We start from the raw sequence: 22,565 nt of genomic DNA, 5'->3' as shown, positions 1-22,565 counted from the left end.
CGTCGAGTTCATCCGGGTTTAACAATACAATATCAACAATTATAGACAAGAACGCAACTGAACTGTTTACAATTTATACCGTTGATAGAAATCTAGCCGGGGCAAACATTACATGGTATGTGGAATTTGCAGCGAATCTAAGTAATTAAAAACACTAGCTCTTTTAAAATAAAAATGACCACCAAGGAAATTGAATCAGAGGTATCACCGACGTCACATCAATATCGATTCAATACCGTAAAAGAATTCTCCGCGAATTTGAAAACGCTTTCCGAACAATACCGTGTAAAAATAAAAAAATACCGTCGAAAAATAACCACCATCGACGCGGTCGTGTACTCGGTGTCAGGTATAGTAGCCGGTACCGGTGTTATTTTATCCACGGTGACCATGATGGCCCCGATCGCTGTTCCAATCGCTATCTCCGCTGCGACAACAATTGCTGGAGTCGCCAACGCAATCACTAGAAAGATATCATCGTGTTCTCAGAAAAAACTCAACGAGTATACAGTAAAACATCAAATAGTATCCGACGCGTACTCGAAATTATCCGGGTTGATCTCGTTGGCGATAGATAATTCGTTTATATCCGATGTTTAATTCTCCACGATGGTCCAGTTGTATGACTCCGCGATGTCCAAAATCGAGGATTTTCAACTGGAAGCTGGAAACCACGTCGCTGAAACCACTTCAATGGGCTCAAAACATTCTCCTGAAAACAAGCAGGCTGTTAATATTCGGTGTTGAAATTAAACACTAGAAACAGCGAATAATAATAATGTCGCTGAACCCCGAAGGGTTTCAATTACTTCAACGGATCGCGGAGAACACCACTCCGGTACAAACAAGTATGATATCGATAACATCAACGAAGCCAGAATTCAGTGTAAACTTCCCTTCTCCGATTCCAGTGAAGGAAATAGCGCTGGCAAAATTGCGAGTATATCACAGTTGGCCTAATATCCGAGCGGAAGCATTTAACGGACAACAACCTAATAACTCGCTGGTTTTTGCATGGACAAATAAACCCAATGGGACCCCAGACTGGAAGGAGGTTGCAATACCAACTGGGTCATACCAAATAGAACAAATCAATAAAGAATTTCAACGCAGGATAAAATCGATCACAGGAAAAGAATCAAAAATCGATATTACGGTTCATGAACCGACGTTATCGTCGACGATTGAAATAAGCACACCCGGGTATATGGTTGATATTTATAACAGTTCAATAAGAACCATACTAGGTTGGCCTGAGAATCCACCTCATGAAAGTCCGCGGGAATTTCACACGAATGCGCAATCGTATCATGAAATTAATCCCAGGTATCGAGATAATTTGTCTATTATAAAAAACACGTTATTACTCAGAAACAGGTTTATGATTCAAGACAGGAATACCATGCAATGGTATTTTCAGTATGATAAAACCCCTGAATCGTTCACCGTACTCACAGTTAATTAAAATGATATCGATAGTTTTTTTTTTCATCGAGATTAATCGTAATTACCGATTGCAACTAGAACAACTACGGAAAACAAAAGCACAAAAACACGTTGAGGTGTTAAATCAACTTATATCAGACATGGAATATATCAATGAACGAATCGTTAAAACAATATCCGATAGCAGCGATGATAATAAACAAAAATTCCTAACCGAGTATAATATCACAGAAGCCGATTTACCCGATTTCAAGTTTCCAGGATACAACGCGCCAGAACTAAGAAAGTCTCTTAATGATTTTTTCGGTTCATTAACTATCCTCAGACACGATAACGGAGATGGTGGTAGGCATATTGCTCCATACAACGTAAATATCGCATCGGTGATAGCAATCAATCTAGTGTGCGATGTTATCGAAGGGAGTTACCAGGTAGATACCAAGCAATCAAATCAAGCTCAACAGGGGTATATCTTTTATTCATTTTCACCAACAGCCCCTCCCGGATTCTTAATCGTTGAGAGCCCGATTAATCCGGTCTATATGCGATGCCATAATCGGTTTTTAACAAGAATTAATTTCAGACTTACCGATCAGTCAAATAACCTAATTGATCTACAAGAGGAGGAGTTAGTGATCACTCTGTTTATAAGATCATTGTAAATAACCCCTTAGCAGCAGGGGGGGGGGGCGATGACATCGACGCGGTCGTCGCGCTTTTTTACCGGACGCTGACGACGCTGGGATCGGCGCGCAGAAAGTATTAATTAAACCAAATGACGATTGGACGAACCCCCCGACGACGACGTCGTTTTTTTTTTTACCGGGCGCTGACGACACCGGATCCGCTGAGTGCAGAAAGTATTAATTAAAAAAATTAAGATTGGACAAAATGTCCGCTTCGCCCCCCCCCTGCTGCTCTTTTCGTTGCATCGCAGTTATAAAATCGAGCTCAACATCGTCTTTGATCAGTCTTATATAATGTCGTTTATGATCATATGCTCCCATGAGTAAATTTACCAATCATTCTTCTACCAAGATTTTATACGATTTTATTTTTGTCATCAGACTAATTCTCTGATGGTAACCAAACTTCTTTCTGAGGACCGTGTGTAATAATTGCCTCACTAGCAATCAACGATATCAGTATTTTACCATCAAGCATATAACGTAACAGCACTATTGGTGACCAACGTTGTTCTGAAAAGTGACTACAAAACGAAAAATAACAGATCGGATGAAGACCCTTAGCAAACTCAAACGATAAAATACGATCGAATCCTGTCAGTGTAATATCGATCAGGGGTCCATTTATTGCCATTCCGGTCATCTCGTGTGTGGGTTGTCCAAATCTTCTAAAATATCCATAACACTCTCCGTTACCAAGAAACCTTATCGGATAAAACGCGACCATATCAACCGAGATAACGATGTGGTCATTCTCAGTATTCCACAACCCACCGTGTCCGTATTCACAGCAGCTTAGCTGTACGTCCTCAACAAATTCAAACTGCGTTGGCTTCCACGAATTATTCTCTCTTACAAAGTAATCAGCAACTTACGGAACGGTTAAACAATCATTTAGCAATTTTTCAGTATTTTCTCGTGAAAATTTCTGCGCAAGATTTTTCATTTCTTCATGAAGAGATTCTTTGCGATATATTTCGCCGTTAGGTCCTAGAAATTGATCATATTTTTCATCATCTCAACTCTTAAATAGCCATACTGATACAGGATCGTTTTTACTTATTTCCTGAATAAAATCAAACAAATTTCCCCTATGGCCTTTCTCTGGTTAAAATCTTGCAGTCCGATCTTGTGGAAGTATTGTTGCTGCTTTAGTCCACGCATGCGCATTATGATCAACAATTTCAATTGGAGCTTCATTCGACTTATGCTTAGATTCGTATAAAATATATCCGGTATTCGTTTTTAATGTTATTGGAAGTTTTAATTTACTTCTTACTCGGCGACATCATTTATAGTAGCTCCGGTATCCTTAACCGATTCAGCCCATTTTTTTTTCACATCGTAGATCCGCTAACCTATTTCCACGTATCGCGTTTGTAAAATGTTCGATTACTCGTTCGGATACAAAATTTAGTTTTGACAATCTCATTGGCGCAAGATCATTAATGTTGGGGTTATTAATTACTTGATAAATTCCATAAATAACCAAGGTGGTAGGATATGCTCGAGCGTAATATGGTCTGTCAATACCAGAAAACATTCCTCGTTTGGAAATTGTACTTAGCACAGCGGTTTTTCCATTAGCAAGGACAATGTTATGTTTGCCACCGATAATCCACTCAGCGGAATCTATTTTTGCTAGCACAATAAACTTTATTGTGAAAAAATAGCATTGATCGTTGAGATAATTAATAATCTTTTCCATCGCGTATAATTTTGAATGTCTACCATACGTGAGATGCACCATCGTCGCAAAATTCTTTTCAGGCATCTCGAATATTATTAATCAGATTATTCTTCGGAACAGCCAGAGTTTGCCTCCGCAAGTCAGGAGTTCTTCTGTCAAGATCGAATATGGATTCAGAGACAAAGTTTTCCAGGGTTCGATTGTGGATAATCTCTCAAACTCTTCCACATTATATTTTAGACAAGTATTTAAATAAAAATGATAAGGTCTTTAACTCTTTGTAACAAATCTCGTTTAAATGAATTCTTCGGACAACTTTTGCAAAGCGTAAGAAGAGGAGTCTACGTCCAAAATACTGCTTATTTTGTTGTGCTGGAGTTAAAGGGAAAACACAGTTGCGTGTGCGATGTGGTGGTAAAAAATATAGAGAACTAAAACGATATTATAATTAAAAAATAACAGCGTTGACGTTGTCAAAGACTCTGTCCTTAATACAAATTTACACAATAGGTTTTAAGAAAACCTGAAGATTACATAGCTAGATTTGTAAAGACAAATTATAATTTAAACAAATAAAAAAATATATAAATTGGAGTAAAAATAATTTGTTAGACATCCTATCATCAAGAATTATGAAGCATCTCGTGATGGTGTAGCTAGACACTGTTGAAGAAGCCTGTTGGTGTTGTTAATAATACTGGTCATCTAATTTTCATCGCTGGGAAGAAAAGGTATTACACTCATTGGTTTGTATACGAGACTTTTCACGAGGAGATCAAAGGCAGTCTTGTAATATATCATAATGACGTACAAAAACTCGATAACTCCATGGATAACTTAAAAGCTATCAAACAGAGCAAAAATTGTGCATTCGGAAATACTGGAAAACGTAAAACTGTTGCAATGAAGGCAATTAAAATACGTAAATATTAAGACCGGTGAAGATATACTATTTCAGTCACGGCTGGCAAGTATTTCGGTCTCTGCATAACTTCAGTACGACGTGTTGCAGATAAAATACAAAACCGGCCTTTTCACAGAAGAATGAACATTGGATTTATGTTCCAAAAGTGTTAGATACGGACAACATCCTTGATCAAATCTACGCAGATTATTCCGTCATGCTAACAGTTCTCCGGTAGATAAATTAAATAGTTGTTTTTGTTACTGAGTAATTATTGTTTTTGATCATTGTAGCTGCCATGATCATACAATTCAAATGTCTATGTGATAATTTACATAACATATTGTAGCAAATAGTTCACTTATCTCTGCCAACGTATGTCCAGACTGTCTAGGAAGTCGTGATTCCCCGTCTATATAGTTATAATCAGGTATTTTCAGTTAATCGCGTAAATTCCTAATACAACTCATCGCTTGAATTCCCAAAATAACTCATCATGCAATTTCCCAAAATAACTCATCATGCAAATTCCCAAAATAACTCATCATGTAAATTCCCAAAATAACTCAATTTAACCGATTCACTTGAAACACCTATTATAACTATAAAGACGGGGAATCGCGACTTCCTAATCAGACTGGACTTAAGTTGGCAGATGAAAGTGAAATATTTTCTTCAGTAATCAATCGTTTGTGTTTTACACAATTGTATTAAACCACATGGTTGAGAAATATAATTTAAAGATATATTACATACTGTATAATGAATTACGAAAATATCATTGATATTATTTCTGCTATTACAAAATTAAAACACGATTGCATAAATATATCTGATAAACTATATCCTGAAAAAAATATTTCTGATTTTGAAACATTACATTAACGTAAACACGAAGGTGGATACACAATAACATCATAATATAAGTTTGGGAAGAGAATTCAGAGTTCCATCTTTCAATCGTTGGCTGCAATAAAATAAACTGAAGTGGGCTAATTCGTCTCTATCTCTCACTCTCTCGCGCGAGCAATATAAAAATTTGACTAGAACTGTCTCGTGCATAAGAAGCAAAAAAAAGACAATCAATACCCGTATAAGACAATTAAGAAAAATTATGTCAGAAACTGTTAGTGAAAATGAAAGTTAGGTTAATTCGTGGAAATACTCAAACAATTCCAGGCTCAAATAGTAAAGCATGTCAGACTAACTGTCTTTTTTCCCACTGATTTGTCAAATCCACTTGAAGATCAAGGACGGAGATTATTGTATATTTTTCTCCTGTTTTGAATGTATATATCACGCGTCAGTGGTATTTTTCAAGTTTCGTAAGATTAAAAATCCAAGATTACAAATTCTTAGGATTTTACACATAGATTGAGACTTGATCTGGTCAGTTAGTTTAAAATGTATGCTTAATAATAGCGGATTATGACATCGTTTATATATCGGATTGATCGGCTCTTGCACAATCAGATATCCGGGTGGGACTTGTGGTGTAAACGAATATGGAATATATCCTTCCTGTGGCTGATTTGATATGTATGTGTTTGTCTGATAGCTGCCATCAATTACGTCACATACAAGATTGACCGCGATCGTTGAGGTTATATTTACAACTGCGGGAGAAATATGACAACCTTCACCGTGTGGATTATTATTACACCTGATAATATTTGATGGTGGGGTTAGTTTTCTCCATGATCCGACAACTTTAGGAATGTTTTGGTTGACAAGATCGTTGAGTGAATTTTTAAGATCTACGGTCTTAAATTATGATATTACAAATTTTTGGTAATTCTTCTTCGGCTATTTTATAATGATCAGCAAATATCCTACTTAATCTAGTATGTGTTGGTTTTGTCGGAAAAGTATCATAATCAGTAAAATCTTAATTAGAAAAAGCTTCTTCAACAATAAGATAATTAACAAATTCAAGATCTGATTCAATTGGATTTAAATGTTGTATTGTTTCAATAATTTGTTGTTTTACATCATTACTATAATGTTATATTGGAAAATACATTTTGTATATTATTAAGTGCACGTGTATGTTCAGATTTGATTGACCTAGCATATTCATTAAAAAAATATTCAGCATCTATACAATGACGCCAGTTTTTTTTAATTAAACCATGTATTGTTCTACAAAATCTTTAAGTTTTTTTTACCATTAGTCACAGTAAAAGTGTCTCCAATCATAGCTTATCTTCCTCTCCCCACATCACTCCACTGATCAGTTTCACCCAAGCGTAGGTTATGGCAGTCCTTGATATTCAGGTGCAACATCAAGCCATCCTAGCACCGATCTAATCGATGACAGATATATCAACGGCGTAGTCGGGGCAATTTATCTATATCGCGGCTGATAATATCGGTTCATGCAATGTTATGGCTATCCTGGATTATTGGCCTGTTACCGATTTTATTCTGCGCTGGAATTCGTCATTGATTTGTTCGATTTGGTAAATTCTGGTGGGTATTCCAACAACTTGCCAATCGGGTATTCCATCATCTTGTTTTTAAATGGAAATACCAACGAATTATTTGATTGTAGTCCATCGAATGATTTTGATATGATATTAGGCCAACTGAAGTATACTCGCAACTGATCCAACGCGATATTCTTTACTGGAATCGCGGTTGGAAAAGTAATGCTGAGTTCATGGTTAGTGGAGTCTACTGATATTATCGTGGTTTTCAGCGGGGTTGTATTTGCGATTATCTGCTGAAGTAGTTCTGTCATTATTTAAACCCCAACGATTGACATCATGGTTTTCTAAACCACCTTGGATTATACCAAGGACATCATTGTATGTTGTATGCATCGTGTCAAATTCAGAATCTGATATCGTTTTATTGTCGAGGCTTGATGACATCAGCGACGATAATTTAGAATACACGTGTGTTGCCGTGTGTAATTTTACAGAGTAATTATGCAATTTTGTATTCGTACACGTGGATATTTTTATCGCGATAATTTTAGAAACCCCAGCGATGGTTGCCGATGGTGAAACACATGTTGTTGCAGCTACAATTATTGTCACTGGTGCTAGCGCTGATAATACCACACCGATACCAGCAACGAGCGTAGATACTGAGTACACAATAACATCAATGAGAACCGCGCGTATTCGGTATCTTTTATACCTTCTTTGCGTACTTGTCGATGATTTTTTCAACGTTGCCAATCACGTACCAGATCATACATACATTTTTGAACGTTCATATGCTTTACATAGTAGCCAATCGCGTCGTTTCGGCAGGAAATTCCAGACACCACCAGTAAGATGCTGCGGTTAATTTCTTTTCAGCTGCTTCCAGCATAAACGTTTCTTCGTCTTCGCTATTTAACACAATAGACACGGTTCCAGAAAATGTATCGGTTGAATGGCGCCTGGGATGCATACTGTATATGCTAAATTTTTCAGCGCTGAACACAGACAGTCTATATAAATCCAGTGACTTCCGCGGTATGTTTGATAGTATTATTTTGCTGTGACTATGGTGAGAATCCCGATGCAACTGTGTATACTATATTGGCAATCTGTTTGTGAGGAATTTTAATCGTATTAGTTTTTTAACGATATCAGGAATTCCACTTATGAAATCTAGTGTTTTCGTAATTGTTGCAATGCCCGTCTTGATATCAGAGAGTTTGATGTCAGTGGTCAACGGAGTACCAAAGAAATCGTTTGCGATTTTATTAAGTCGCTGAAAATTTCTACGCGTCGGATTTTATATCTCTTAATTCAACTATTTTATTTCCGTGTATCTTGAGTTCACCTGTGATCATATCAACGCCATTCTTCAGACGATTAGCAACGCTTTTTGCAATTTCATTTCTGATTACCGCGTTTAAGGAAACACAGGTATGTTATCTGTGGCAGCGCCAAGAACTCTACGAATTATGTCATTCCACTTGATGCTACTCGTTTTTAAAACGCCATATTTATCCTGAATAACAACAATCTCACCTCGCTAAGCTCTAGCGAGGTTCATAATATCAGCGAGTTCATCCTTTGTATCGTAATTTGACAAATCTATTTCATCGTCCTTTTTACTCTCCTAGTATTATCGTCGCGGCTGATTCCGTAAATATCTAAAATTATTCGTTATAACGCCCACTTGTATAAGTATGCACGACATTGTGAGGTGGCAGCGCTGATTTTGATATAGCATCGAGTACAGCAATTACCTCACGGCCACATATCCTCGGACCGGTTAGTGTTTGACATAGTTGATAAATTAAAGCGGGGGAGGCAACCCATACGAATCGAAATAAACAATTCCACGGGGATCAGTCACGTATGATACCCAATGAGTTCCTACATCGGTAATGTTATCAAAATTAATAATACCCGTCTCAGTGCTGTTTGTCGTTCTCGGTAACTGATCGCGCATGAGAATAACTCTGAAGTATTTTTATTTTTAGTTGCTTGGCAGCATCACTTAAACCAAAAATTGATAACAGTGTTAACGAAGTGTTCCTGGAAGTCTAAGACCCTTCCTGGAAGTCTTAAACCATTAGCCATTGCTTTTTTAGTGCCATTCCACCAGCTGCGGAACAGCATCTAATGCAGATGCTTTTGCAACGGCTGGAGCTGATGCAACATTAACGCTAGTATTGCCTCGACGAGTGAAAATATGCTGCCGGTTTTATCAGTATCTTTAATGACACCGGCGGAAAGTTCAAGTCGTATTCCAGTTTTGGATTGTTTGTCTTTATTAAGATGTTTAAGCTGACGTTCTGTCAGCGATAAATTGTTTTCACACCTATAATCTGGCTTTGCTTTAGCGTCATTGTGTTCCTGTTTGTTGTAATGATGCGGATTGTGGCTATTTAATTTGACCAGGAGTCAGACTGACACAAACATAACATGATGAGATTTATAATTAAACTTTATTTTAAATCACCAGTTACATGTTTTCAACTGGTGCATCAACAACATTCATTCGACCACCATCACCATCAAGCAGCATTGTCTTGTCGCTGAGTATAACCGCAATTGCTCTGCAATTAACACCACCTGAATTTATCTAGTTCTGAAGTGTATGTCAACGACAGATTGCCTAAATAAATCTAAATGTTCCAGTGGAAAGTAATATATGGGATACAGTGTTGTAAAATCCAAATGTGAGATTTGTAAACCGGTATCTACATTTTGATCACGTCCCATATACGAAAACAATCGATGATACACGCGCGCAACACTATTGTTTTCAAAATTTACGACTGCCTCCAAGGGGTTCAAATACATGTCTTGGTGCAGAAACATCTTGCTGAGTCGCTATTTGACATGTATATATCCCGGCAACATTGCTCTGAATGCAATCTGTGGACATTGTATGCCATGATGGCAACGACTTACATTTGTGTTCATGAAAGAAAATATTCGTTGTTCTTCAGTGGTGGAGTCATTACTGGCATCCATAGTGAAAGTCTATGCGGATTTACTTTACCATCAGCAACTCCTGCTACGGCTGATCGCCAAATAACATCATTATCGTTACCTTTTCGTACAATCACAACTGTGTGATACGCTCCAAAGATAATTTTTCTGATATTTCTACAAAATGCAAAGATATGTGACAGTAGAATTGTGCATGAAATATTCCAGTCACCTTTCAACACTGTCCAACGTGTGACAAAACCAAGGTTCTAATCGTTGTTGTGGCTATACGGCATCAAAATGTCAGCGCCGGGTCTATCTATTCTCTCCAGGTGGTTGTGCATCAACCGCAGTATTGCGTGGTACAAGTATATGACGAAATTGAATAGTACCATGATGATTAGAGTTATCTTTGTAAAACATTTTTGACGGATCAATTGATCTTGTATAATCGTCAGAGTATCCTGATAACCCTACTATTGTTGTGGCAAAGTCAACATCCTTTTGAATTGTCTCGATGTTTTGGCAAACAATCATGTATGTGGCGCTGTCAAATAACGCCATAATACCGTTATTAACAAAACCAACTGTAACATCCCTGTCATATGGTTTGTTGAGAGGAACATATGTTACAGGCTCACCTTCTACTTCAATAAATGCCTCGGCGGATAAAAAAAAGAAATGTCTGAGTATTTCATGGACTTGATACTCAATTCTTTCTCGTGCCTTAGGAACACGTGCGTCATAAGAATAAAATTAATAATCGCGTATGGATTCATCTTTGCGAACTGGTTCATCCATGTCGCTTGAACATCTTATTGGATTACCGTTTTTCCAAATGGTTATCGCGCAGACCTAAGAAGACCACTTCCTGAAATTAAACGTGTGTTTATTTCTACGCTAGGTTCTCCTTGGTTTACCTGATATAATAGTTTTTGATTTGCGGCCTGATTTATTTTTTTACTGACATCCGCGGGCATGGTTTCCGTGGATTGTAATTTCACTGATTGTGGTTTTTCCGATTTTGAAATGCATATTAATCGTGCTTTTCTGTCTTTGATTGCCGAGAACGCTTTACGAGCAACGTTACCGATTGTACGTTCATTGATAATTGTTTTGCGATTAGTGCTGCTTTGGGAGCCATCCTTGCAAATAATCCCCGAACAACATTACCGACTATATCTCCGTAATATGCGCTGTAAACAGGTAATCGTGAATTTACTACTCTGACCATCAAGGGCCCGCGGTGCCGCTGTTGTGTATGATCATCTTACTTGTTTTTCATGTACCTAATCACTGTAGTAGCCGTCCTCAATTTTATCAATAAGCGCTCGATAAACATTGATATCCATGATACCGCCTTGAAAAAGTCGTCGACAAATATCAGCTGCTTCATTAATAATTTCTGGAGTTTTATTACCTGCTCGTTTTCCTCCTATGAGAACTTTTAGTCGTTGCACGTCATCGAGGATGTTTTTAGAACAAGTAACAATACCACTTCCTGTAATAACACTTCCAGTAGCACCAGTGTCAGGTGCATCATAATATAAATCTGGAGACTGTGGTCGAGAAGTTGTTCTAGCATTTTTTTTTTTTTTTTTTTGTCTACGAGCTGTTTCAATTCAATGTATCCTGGATCTTGTAGATTAATCGGTGAGTTTAGCAGCAAATTATACCACAAGAATGCAATTACCACGTGATATCTCGCGATCATGTTGTCTTAAATAATGTCATATCCCTCTACAGCAATACCGATTAAATTATCAAGGTCTTAAAATTAATTAAGAGCATCATCAGTAAGCATATCTCTAGGTCGGCTACCTTCTATGCTTTGCTGTGATCTTTTGTGTGGTTTCGATGGAGAAGGTTTTAGTTTAGACTGAGGTTGAGGAGATTGTTGTAGAAATTGATTACCCAGAAGTATTTATTTATTTCATCTAAATATGCTAGATATATCACATCACCTTTTGAGACTCGATTTTTAATTAAAAAATGTATGCAAAATATCCATTTGTACCAAGTTTCTTTACTTGCGGATTTATCATATTCGGGTTTTGAATATATGTCTATGTAATTTTAACTCGAAGCTGCAAACGATGCTCTTTTGGAAATATCATACTGCGCCTCTATTTGCTTAATAGTTTTGTCAGTAAATGTATCAAGCATTTTACTCTGCTCTTCCGATTCCGCTTCTTCCCCTAATTTGTATTTAGGCGCAAGTTTTCTTATTTCACCGATGTTTTTAAGTATTTCTTTATCAGCAGATGGCGGTAGTGCGGTAGCTATATTAGTTGGAAGATCTTGTAAACTCTTCTTTGTGTGTTCGGCGGTTTGTATTATTGTCTGAGAAAACCCTTCAGTAGCCGTTGCAACTCTTTCAGTAACTTCTGTAACAGGTCTAAACAATTGTTCTGTGCAATCTGCATATTCAACTTGTTATTCTTGACGCGTTGGTAGTTTTTGTTTAACAGCGTTATGTATATGAAAATATTTCTTACTTGCTTCAAATCGTTCTTGAGCTAATTTAGCTGTGCATGATTCCGGCTCTTTTGGCATTATTTGTTATAATTTTATTTTATTTGATATAAGCAACGAGGGCGCTGTCTCGACACAGTCACTGCCGCGATCTCTTTTTTTGCGATTTTATTTGGTGATTTTTAGGAAGGCTTATTTTTGCGATTCGCTAGTGAGTCAGTTAGAGGCTGTTCGTCCTCTCTCCTGCTAAAAATGATGCAGCTAATACACGTTCCCCATCCCCACTCTCACCCCATAACCATGCCGTAATACAACGTTGAAAATCAAAAGGTATTATGAAAAGGTTAGAATAATTTGACAGCTGTGGATCAGATAGTTGCAAAAAATCTTATACAATTCACAGAACTTCAGAAATGAAAGATAACAAAAGGAACAATATTTATGATGCCAAATATGTATTGTCTAAAGTTGAATTACTCTATTTACTACTGTTCTGCTTTTATAATTGATATATCGTAAAAAAATATATGACCTGAAGAGAACACCAGGAAATTATTACATCAGATGGAAGGAATATGCTGAAATATCTCCCTTCGAAGTTGGTGTGGAGGAACAACATTAGTTCAAGTCATTTAATGTATTACAATCGCAATTCAACGTCTGCAGATAACTTAAGTAATGGAAAAAATATAATTATTGCATATTTTTAAAATGTTTAAATAAAGTTGAAAGACTGAAGAGCAGTTAATAATTATAGCCTTTTACATTTACAGAAAAATAATGACTTTCATGCAGCCAGTATAAAATAGAAGACTTATATATAAGATTAATATGAGCGATAATAATTTGATTCTTTCAAAGAAATCTACGATTATCCGTTGCGGTTTTAAGTAAACGAAAAACGTATTTGAGTTTAAAGGTAGATACAAATAAAACAAAATGTAGCGTATTAAAAAAGGATTCATTACATTTGACTAGAAAAAAATCAATACACGTGTGATAGAATGTAGTAAAAAGATTGATACAAAAATAAAACAAATGAATGCTACTGAAATTTCTATAATACACACGAATACAACCTACGATTTGTCTTTTCCAGATTGAAGCGACTTAATAATAAATAGATATAACAGAACTGAGAACTCGCAAATATGAACACTACTGAAAGAAAACATTTTATACAGATGCAGAATATTGGTGTGGTATATAGAAATATTGACGAATTAATTGTAAAAGTGAAACGATTAACAGAGAATTGTTGGCACAAGGAAAAGGCAGGCGAACATAAACAGACGAAATGAAAACAATGTATTAAATAATACGAAGATGACAATAATATTGAAGTAGGTAAAGAAAGATACACTTCAGTCAGACATTCATAAATCTTTGATTTAAATATACTTATTTATGGGAGTAAAGACTTTCAATTTATATTGATAATACTATAAAACGTTATAATCCAAGTGATGATAAAACAAGGGTAAGTTTTAAGAACTGCCTACAAAGTTATTACTAATATCGTCTGGTTATATATAAAAATGTTCATGTGTGGTTAAAGCAGTATGTTAACCATATTTTATTCTACTGATGACATAGGCTCTTGAATTTAACTTTAGCCGATTTTTTATCTGATGCATTCTCTATTATAGCAACACCACAAACATTTGCTAGCATATGATTAACTATTAGAATAACAACACGTTGAAGCGCCAGTCCTGCCTATATCGTAGCTTATTTTAAAATGTGATCTAATGCAGATAAACGTGTAATTGGGCCTAACACCTACATTTAAAATCTCTTTAAAACAATATTTGTATTGAAAGTGAAACATATGACCTAATGATACCAGATTAAAGCGATTAAAGTAAATGCAGAATGCTGTTACTTTGATATATTAGATTGGATATCAAGGATAGGAAAACTCCAAGGGAGTATAGGGTTCACTTTGAAATTGTTAAATGCAGCAATCTTCATAAGCACTAGAAAATAATTGTGGGAGTTTTAAGTATCTAAAGTATTGCAATTCCACCTAAACCGGGTGCCAAATAGGTCTTTTAAACTGATATGAGACGCTTTGTTTGATGGAGATGGGAAAATGTTTTGTCACCACATATGTCAAACGCAAAAGCCCAATAATGCAAATAGACTGTCATGTCATAGTCACTGTCACAATTTGTAATTTATATTTTGTTTTTAATTTATACTAGTTATACTAAAATTACCAAACATTATATAGTGGATGTGAGCAACATACAGTAGCGGCCTTGTTGTAGTTAAAAACCTGCTGGTACGTGAACAATAGTATTAATACAAGTATTCATGACTAATGAAATATATCTATAAAACAAATTTCGAGTGCCTTTTGAACAAACTTTATTGATTTATTTTACAGGCAACGGTTTAGCAACTTTATCCGAAATGCCACAAATGCAGACGAATGTTTTATCGACTCTTCTCATAGTCTCGGTTGTCCTTGTCATAGTCTTCCTCGTCCTATTAGTTGTGATCGTGATTCTAAAGATACTGCAGAGAGGTAAGTTCGTTTTCATATTCATATCCGTTTCATAAGAGCTTATATATATATATATATATATATATATATATATATATATATATATATATATATATATATATATATATATATATATATTTGAGCCAGCGTAGCGAATATCCTTAATTTATCATGTTAAGAATTGTACTGAAATCTGTACCAATGTGCTTCTTCTGAGCCTAAGTAGGTGATAAATATATGGCAGGTGATTTTGAGCTTATCTAAGGTACTTAGGAATAACGACCTTGATGAAATAAATGGTAGCGAATTGACTAAAAGGACCATACAAATCTTTACATTTAGCTGGTAAAATTGAACTAATAAATGCAGGAAATGAACAGCTCTATTTGGAACAAAATACATAATCATTAAATTTGCCAAACGTTTAAAGAACCAGTACTTCTTAACAGATTTCAAAATTTCAATAGAATTGACAATTCGTTATTATTCCTTTAATCTGAACATGCCTCAATTATTCTTGATATTTATATGTTTATGGTGACGCTAGGTCACTCGCTTTCTTTTTTTCATAAGAGTCCTGTGTTGCATTGTCCTCTTGGATCAGTTGTCCGTGTGTAGGGACTGCATAAATATGTATCTGACAATTTTGGGCAAATACCAGTATAAGACGAGCTTATTTGCTGTGTCTGATTGTAGGAGTGTAAGAGCGTGAATTAGTGAATATTGCTACAATATCATCCTAACCTTTAAAATCAGTTTGTGAATTATTTGATCTGAAAGAATACCTCTGAAAATAACTGAATAATTGTTTTTTGACTAGACCAAACTAAACGTATTTACTTTAGACATTTACCTATGCAACTCGTTGAAAGTTGGTTAAACGTTACAACAACACATGCTTTAGAATAAATGTATATACAATTATAACAACACCGTTTAATATTGACTAATGAACTGTGCATACATTGTTTCTGGGTCCTAGAGCTATTGTGGCATGTTTTACGCATTCAAATGTACACCTCTTAGAAATTTTCTAAGAGTAGGATATAAGTGTTTTATTTCGATGTCGTGAAGTGGTGCACTGTTGAGCTAGTATCCGCCAAAGGCTTTGAGGAGCCAGGAAATGCTATAAAATCATCTATTTGTTATTATTTAAGGAATAAATATCTTTTCTCATTCACCGATAATCACATGTCATAGTCATGCTTATTGAAGCTATAATTTTACCATTTAACAGTTTGAAGTTATGATTGTTCTGAAAGATAATTGTCTCGTATTTACAACGTCCGTATTATACATTTCGTGTTCATTCACATTTCATATTTAGCATTTTATATTAGCTTGATATTACGCAAAGTTGTTTCTTCATTTTCAACCGTAGGTACATATTTTGTGTTTGTGTTCCAATATTTTTGTCTGTAACTTGAAGTTAGTATCCTTCGGATGCAGTCTAATATTTTATGATTAGGTATGTTCTCAATGTTATTTAGTCCTACTTCAACTGAGGTTCTCATATTTTGCACCACTGCAGCATCTATACACTTGTATATTCCATTTAAGATAGAAATGACTGATTCATACTTAAATTTTAATATGTTTTGAGCAATATATATTTACTTCGAGAAAATATCTTCAATGTCCATTTAGTCGATATGGTTGAATTTGTCATAATACATTTATTTAACAGCAGTCATTCTGTAATATGAAACATACTTTCACATTTATTAACGGAAGTAATAATGAGGTATTAAAATTAAATGAGGTATCAGATGTTCATTATTTATTTTTGATACAGAGTTCGGAATAGTGCATACAAAATCACAAAGAGAAACAAGTCCAAATCTACTATTAGTTCGAGAGAGACATGCTGCTGGTAGGTATATGAAAGGAAAACAATAAACGCTTATGTATAAATGATGTAGAATTTGAAACAGAAAATGTTATGTGTCTCTAAAGATATAACACTCTATATAAACATTCTCACGGGGAAAAGGAGGGAACGTTGTTAAGGTGGAACACAGAAAACAACATTTCCAAACTGGGGTCTTTGTTTTTATATGGCATGCAATTTTCCTTTCTCCTTTATTAATGTGCTAAGACACATTTTATTAGGCAAAGGTTATACGTGCAAATTATATATTCCGAAGATAATTTTGTTTTACCTAATACTTTTTCGGTGTTTCTGCAATGCGTATTCTCTAAGTTTTGTAACATTATGTTTGGTATTATTCCGCGACTAGGTAATTTCGCTTGTATGGGAACATACATATGCAGAGTTGTTATAGGAGATAAAATTCAAGGGAAATCTATATTGTACAATAGTTACAATATGAACATTCGATTACTCCTGAAGATTATTGCCTTCTCTTTTAACACTCTCCTCTTCACATATCATTATACTCGGGTGATAGTAATCTGAAAGGAAACAAATAAAATGTAAACTTTATAAAGTGATTGTTTACATGGTCCCAAATACAATATCGTATGAGACACCTTGTACGGTAATTTGTAGGAAATAAAACATTTGTGATCCTTAGCAAGTAAGCCAGTAAGCTAACTGTTACAGTAATGTTTTCCTCAATCAATATGATTTAAAGTTGCTAAAGTTCTTTCGTATATCATTAACCCATTGTAAATGACACAAACGTCAGTAAAGTATTAAGTTCGATATAACATCTATAATCATTGTGTATATATCATTTATCAACTGGAAAAGTTTGCTAACTATTGAAAAAAGACTTATATGACAAAGCTAAATAATAATTTAGATATTTCTGCTGCCTGAGCATTACAATAAGTTCTCATAAAATTCGTATATGTTTCATTCATTTTATGTAACTCATATTGTTTATCTTCTTGTATGTTCCACTTAATGATGCCATGATAATTCCTGCTTAAATCTACATATGTCCTTGGCAACATTTGATCACTTCTAAATTCTTAATTGTTTTTTTCAAGTTCCATGTTATCGATATGCAATATATTTAAGATCAATATAATCTATCTAGATCCGTGATTTTGCAATCTAAAGGATGAGTATGTTAACATTTTGTAATAAGAGTAAGCATGTTTATTTAGAAAATGTCAGAGCTTTGTTTTTATTTATTTACTGCAGGTGGTGAACAAGATTATGAAGCGTCATTCGACGAAACACAAATGTAAATAATAATAAATGTATCTCATTAGTTAGAGTTTGAATGCTCGTTCGTTGTAATAACGGGATCCGTTTGGTCAGTATTATTAGAAAGTAATGAAACGATTAAGTATACTTCGCTTGTGTATAGCACAGTAACAGCAAACTTCTTAGTGCAAAAGTTGAAATATTTCAATTTGGTGAAGGAAAAGTAGTAATAAGAACACATGCAACGATCTAGCATTTTACCTAACTTCTAAAAGAATACTTGTTTGCATGAAATAGATTGGCAAAATGTAATGTGCAAACTGGCAACCTTCTCCAGAAAGAGAACAAATTCGTTTCATTCCTTCCCTTTAGCCCTTAATAACCTACTATGTATGTACTGCAACAATTATTGCGTCAAGACATTAAAGACTCAGTAAGTATGGGGAAAGAGATGGACGAAGTAAAAGCAGCAAGGGAAAATGTGATTTGTACAAACGATACTTTTGAACATCAAGTGAATCAAGCTATATTAATTATTCAAGCATTATAGCGATAATTAACATATAAGTTGACTATCAGTGTAGATATTTGTAAAAGAAGATATCAATGACGAAAATGGTTTTGAAATTATGGACCAAATAACAAAATGATAATAATACAACGATATTTAAACAATGAACGTTGGTTGCCATGAAGCCAAATGGTCAATATTAACGATATGTTTGACTATAATAGGAAATTACTTTCGAGAAAGATTTAAAATATAAATGGAAATATGATAACAATATTTCTCTTGGGAGGACAAAATAAAAATTCGTAATCTTAATAAGATGCACAATCGATTATGAAAGAAACCTATGACAAATCAAAGAATTTGTCAATACAAATGATTTATGTTGACTTCTTGGCAATTATTGATTTTATGATTAATATTAGTGCCAGTTATGTGATCATATTGCAATGTGTAGCTTAAGAACATTTACCGACACTGGTATACCAGATTGTCCTTCAGTGAGTTCAATATTTTGAGAATTATCATCTAATACATTTTTCATTCCTATCACTTTTGTCACATACAATGTCATATCATAAGTCACCTTCCTGTATATATATATATATTTGACTAATATGTAAAAGAAAGTTTTCCTGCATAAATCATTATTTGTCTTTATGATGAGTGTATTAGTATGCTTGATTTGTATTTTGTTTAGGATTATCTCCATGATTATATGATATGTATAGCTGTACTATGCAATTGGTCTTTGTCCAAAATTGAGGAAAGGGTATATCTTGCTATGTACATTTATTCTGGAAACATACTACGTAGCTAATATTTATTCATGATTCTTTATTACACATCCAGATCGTTATCACTGGAGGTAAATATTTTTGCCTGTATCTGACTTTAGAACATTACATTTTCACTTGAAATTTCCTGACCTTGTTGACACCGTGGACGTTTTAAAACGGAAATTGTCCTATATCCTGGTCCTATTATTATGCCTCAGATTATTATATTCATTTCGTTTACTACGAAGTTAGTATGTCCTGGAGTTGTAAAATGTTCATCATTTTTACTTTTTGTACTAAAAAATTATTGAGACATTATTGATAATTCACTCAAATACATTTTGGATTATATAATTGTGGTACATCGATACAGTTAATACATCACCACATTTCAGGCTATTGACACATCAGCACCTGTACAATTGGAATTAAACCGCATCACCCCTGGAATTAATATTGAGGTGATTACACTTTGAGTTATGATATAATGTTTAAGAATATTTGGAATTTAATTCACCATACTGTAAGTCCTTTCTAAATTTTCACTTTGGATTCTAGGGAAAATAAAATACTTCTTGACGTTTGCACAAAATTTTGGTATTCACTATTTTGTATTAGTTAGTTTAAGACCATATAATAGTAGCTGTACACATTCATCCACTGTGAGAAAACGTACGAACTAATCTACAATGACGCAGAAGCGAGACGTCTGACATGTTTGATAAATTTATTAAAGTCATAATTAAGCAATCAATTTACAGCATGGATTATATTTATAAGCGACACAAATGTTTGAGATTATTGGATATCTAAGGATATGCTTTGATGCAACAGTTGCTGTACAAGCATGTTTAACAGAAATGGTAAAACGGACATAATACAGCTACAACTACACATTTAACCCATGTTAGGAAAATGAACCTGTTTAATTAGGAAGGCATGATGTAATATTAAACATTACCATCTTAACTGATAAGTATTATCGCCCTGTTGATGGCCTTGAAAACAACTACTATGCACTTGATTATGAAAAGTTTTCTTACCGGAATATATAAGGGAAAGAAGAATACAACAACAGATCGAAAAAGGTTAAGACTGAACATTTAGTAAACGTGGTCGCGATGTCGATTAATTTGTCCGTCACGTACATGTACCTTTTTTATGTGATTAGAAGAGAAAGGGATCTGATCTATTTTTAACAACCTTGGCGATCCGCATGTGTGAATATTGTTAATTCATCTTCTGCATTCGCACAACCTTGATAATGGTTCATGTGTACTTGTACATTCTTCTCCACAGTCAGTCATGTAAAAAAAGAAAAGATCAACATAATAAACCTCGTTGAATGTTTAGGCATCAATACCAATTAAGGGTAATCTACCTTGATGCAGGTAGGTATATTTACCATAAAGCTTGTTTGACCAACTACGTTAGACTAACCAAAGTGTGCCATTTGCCGCGGTTGCTTTCTTTGGAATTGTCGCTTCACCTTTCATATAGACGCTAGAATATTTTGATCGTGTGCCATTATATCAACATAGTTTACCTCCTATTAATGGATATTGCCAAAGGGGGTGGAACCTACCAGTCATATCTAGGCCTCCATACTTCATTTGGCTATTCTTCCTCCTAGTGTAGGATTAACTGAATGTAGGTCATGGATTAATTTCATATGGTGAAATTGACGTGCACGGCTAATATTTGATGTTAAAAAAACAAGGCGTGTCGATAACATTCCGTATCAATACGATTTAGTGCTGCTTCTTTTGGTGTCGATTGGGTATTAGAATCAAGTCGTATATCAAGCCTACAGTAATTATATCCAGGAATGTGTTCTTCACCAGTTTATTTAATCCTAATTGTCGATGGTAGTTTTGTTAATGCAAAAGCGACATCAACACCGAAATGTTTTTTTTTTAGAATTTGAAGGTCAGACAAATACTAACTTTTTTGTTTCATATCAAACACATGTTCCCGAGAAGTGTTTTCATGCTGAATACCACATAATATGAAAAGATGGTTGAATTATATAACAACTGCATTATACAAAATTTGCCGGTCATAATAAATAAAAGAAAATGAAGATCTTTTGAAAGCATTCTGTATTTTTCATATCATTGCATTTTTTCAAGTAGGCAATCACCCAGACCACTCAAGCACGGTATCATGTTTCTAAACTCAGTTCGAGCGTTAACTATTTTTTCCGGCTAGATCAGGAAAACCTCAACTGTTTTAGAATCTGAGTACGAGATGGTTAAGATGAAATCGTCTGTTATGATAGCGCCGTCGGTTGATGATAAATAATGTTATGCTGTTCTTAAAGTATTTACGATATCGCTCCAGTCATCTGTGAAAAGTAAATTGCATCCTTTCGACTTATTTCACACAATTGATGAACCACCTGCCAATGATGACATGTATTCAACTAGATGTAACTAGTTGTGTACGACAGCGTGATTCTTCAACACCAAACCAACCACTCGAGAATATTGTGCTGAGGTTGTTACATATGTACACGTGTCCAAAGTCATCCGAGACAACTGTAAAATGATAATGATAGTCATGGTGTCGCAACTGCCCATTTGACGCGATGTGCCGCAGGTGTTTCCTAAAGTGAGTTCTGGAATAAGTTTGTGCAGGTCACTTAAGATCTGGCGAGGTTTCTCCCTATTGAATTAAATAGTGTGTCAAACAAATATGGCACGGGTTTTGGATGAAACAAGATAAAAAAAAGAGCATAATCATGTTACATATCACACCTATCAGAGTTATCATAGCTGAAAATGAACAGGAACAGTATCTGAATCGTATTGTTATAGCCGGCCGCGAAGGTGTCAAAGATACGTTAAAGTTAAACCAGACTGCATGAGAAGACCTCACATATGTCTCTGAACAAACCTGTAAACCACTCACCAGGCCCACACGTGTTGAAAATATTCAAAAGACCACTAGAGTATTCCCGCAAGAAGATACCACGGTAGCGAGAAGAGGCGAAGAACAGGATACGATTCGTACGATAGCTAAACACACCAATGATATAAAGAATTCCAC

General features: G+C 35.0%; 1 protein-coding gene across 3 annotated transcripts in view; it reads left to right on the top strand.

Annotated features, from left to right (window-relative positions):
- Positions 1-21,603, top strand: part of LOC149774235 (uncharacterized) — a 71,692-nt gene extending 50,089 nt beyond the window's left edge. For all 3 annotated transcript variants that reach the window (XM_089945527.1, XM_089945526.1, XM_089945528.1), the window contains 3 exons: positions 14,984-15,124; positions 16,899-16,976; positions 18,219-21,603. In XM_089945527.1, the coding sequence (XP_089801653.1) occupies positions 14,984-15,124; positions 16,899-16,976; positions 18,219-18,265 (266 nt within the window). In that variant the 3' untranslated portion in view covers positions 18,266-21,603. The remainder of the gene's footprint in view (positions 1-14,983; positions 15,125-16,898; positions 16,977-18,218) is intronic.
- Positions 21,604-22,565: the final 962 nt, after the last annotated feature.

The sequence above is a fragment of the Sinohyriopsis cumingii genome, unplaced genomic scaffold, assembly GCF_028554795.1.
Source record: "Sinohyriopsis cumingii isolate HCF-2022 unplaced genomic scaffold, ASM2855479v2 utg000360l, whole genome shotgun sequence".
In the NCBI taxonomy this organism is placed as follows: domain Eukaryota; kingdom Metazoa; phylum Mollusca; class Bivalvia; order Unionida; family Unionidae; genus Sinohyriopsis; species Sinohyriopsis cumingii.
Note: the sequence above shows the minus strand (reverse complement) of the source record. Positions and strands in the feature narration are given on the sequence as shown.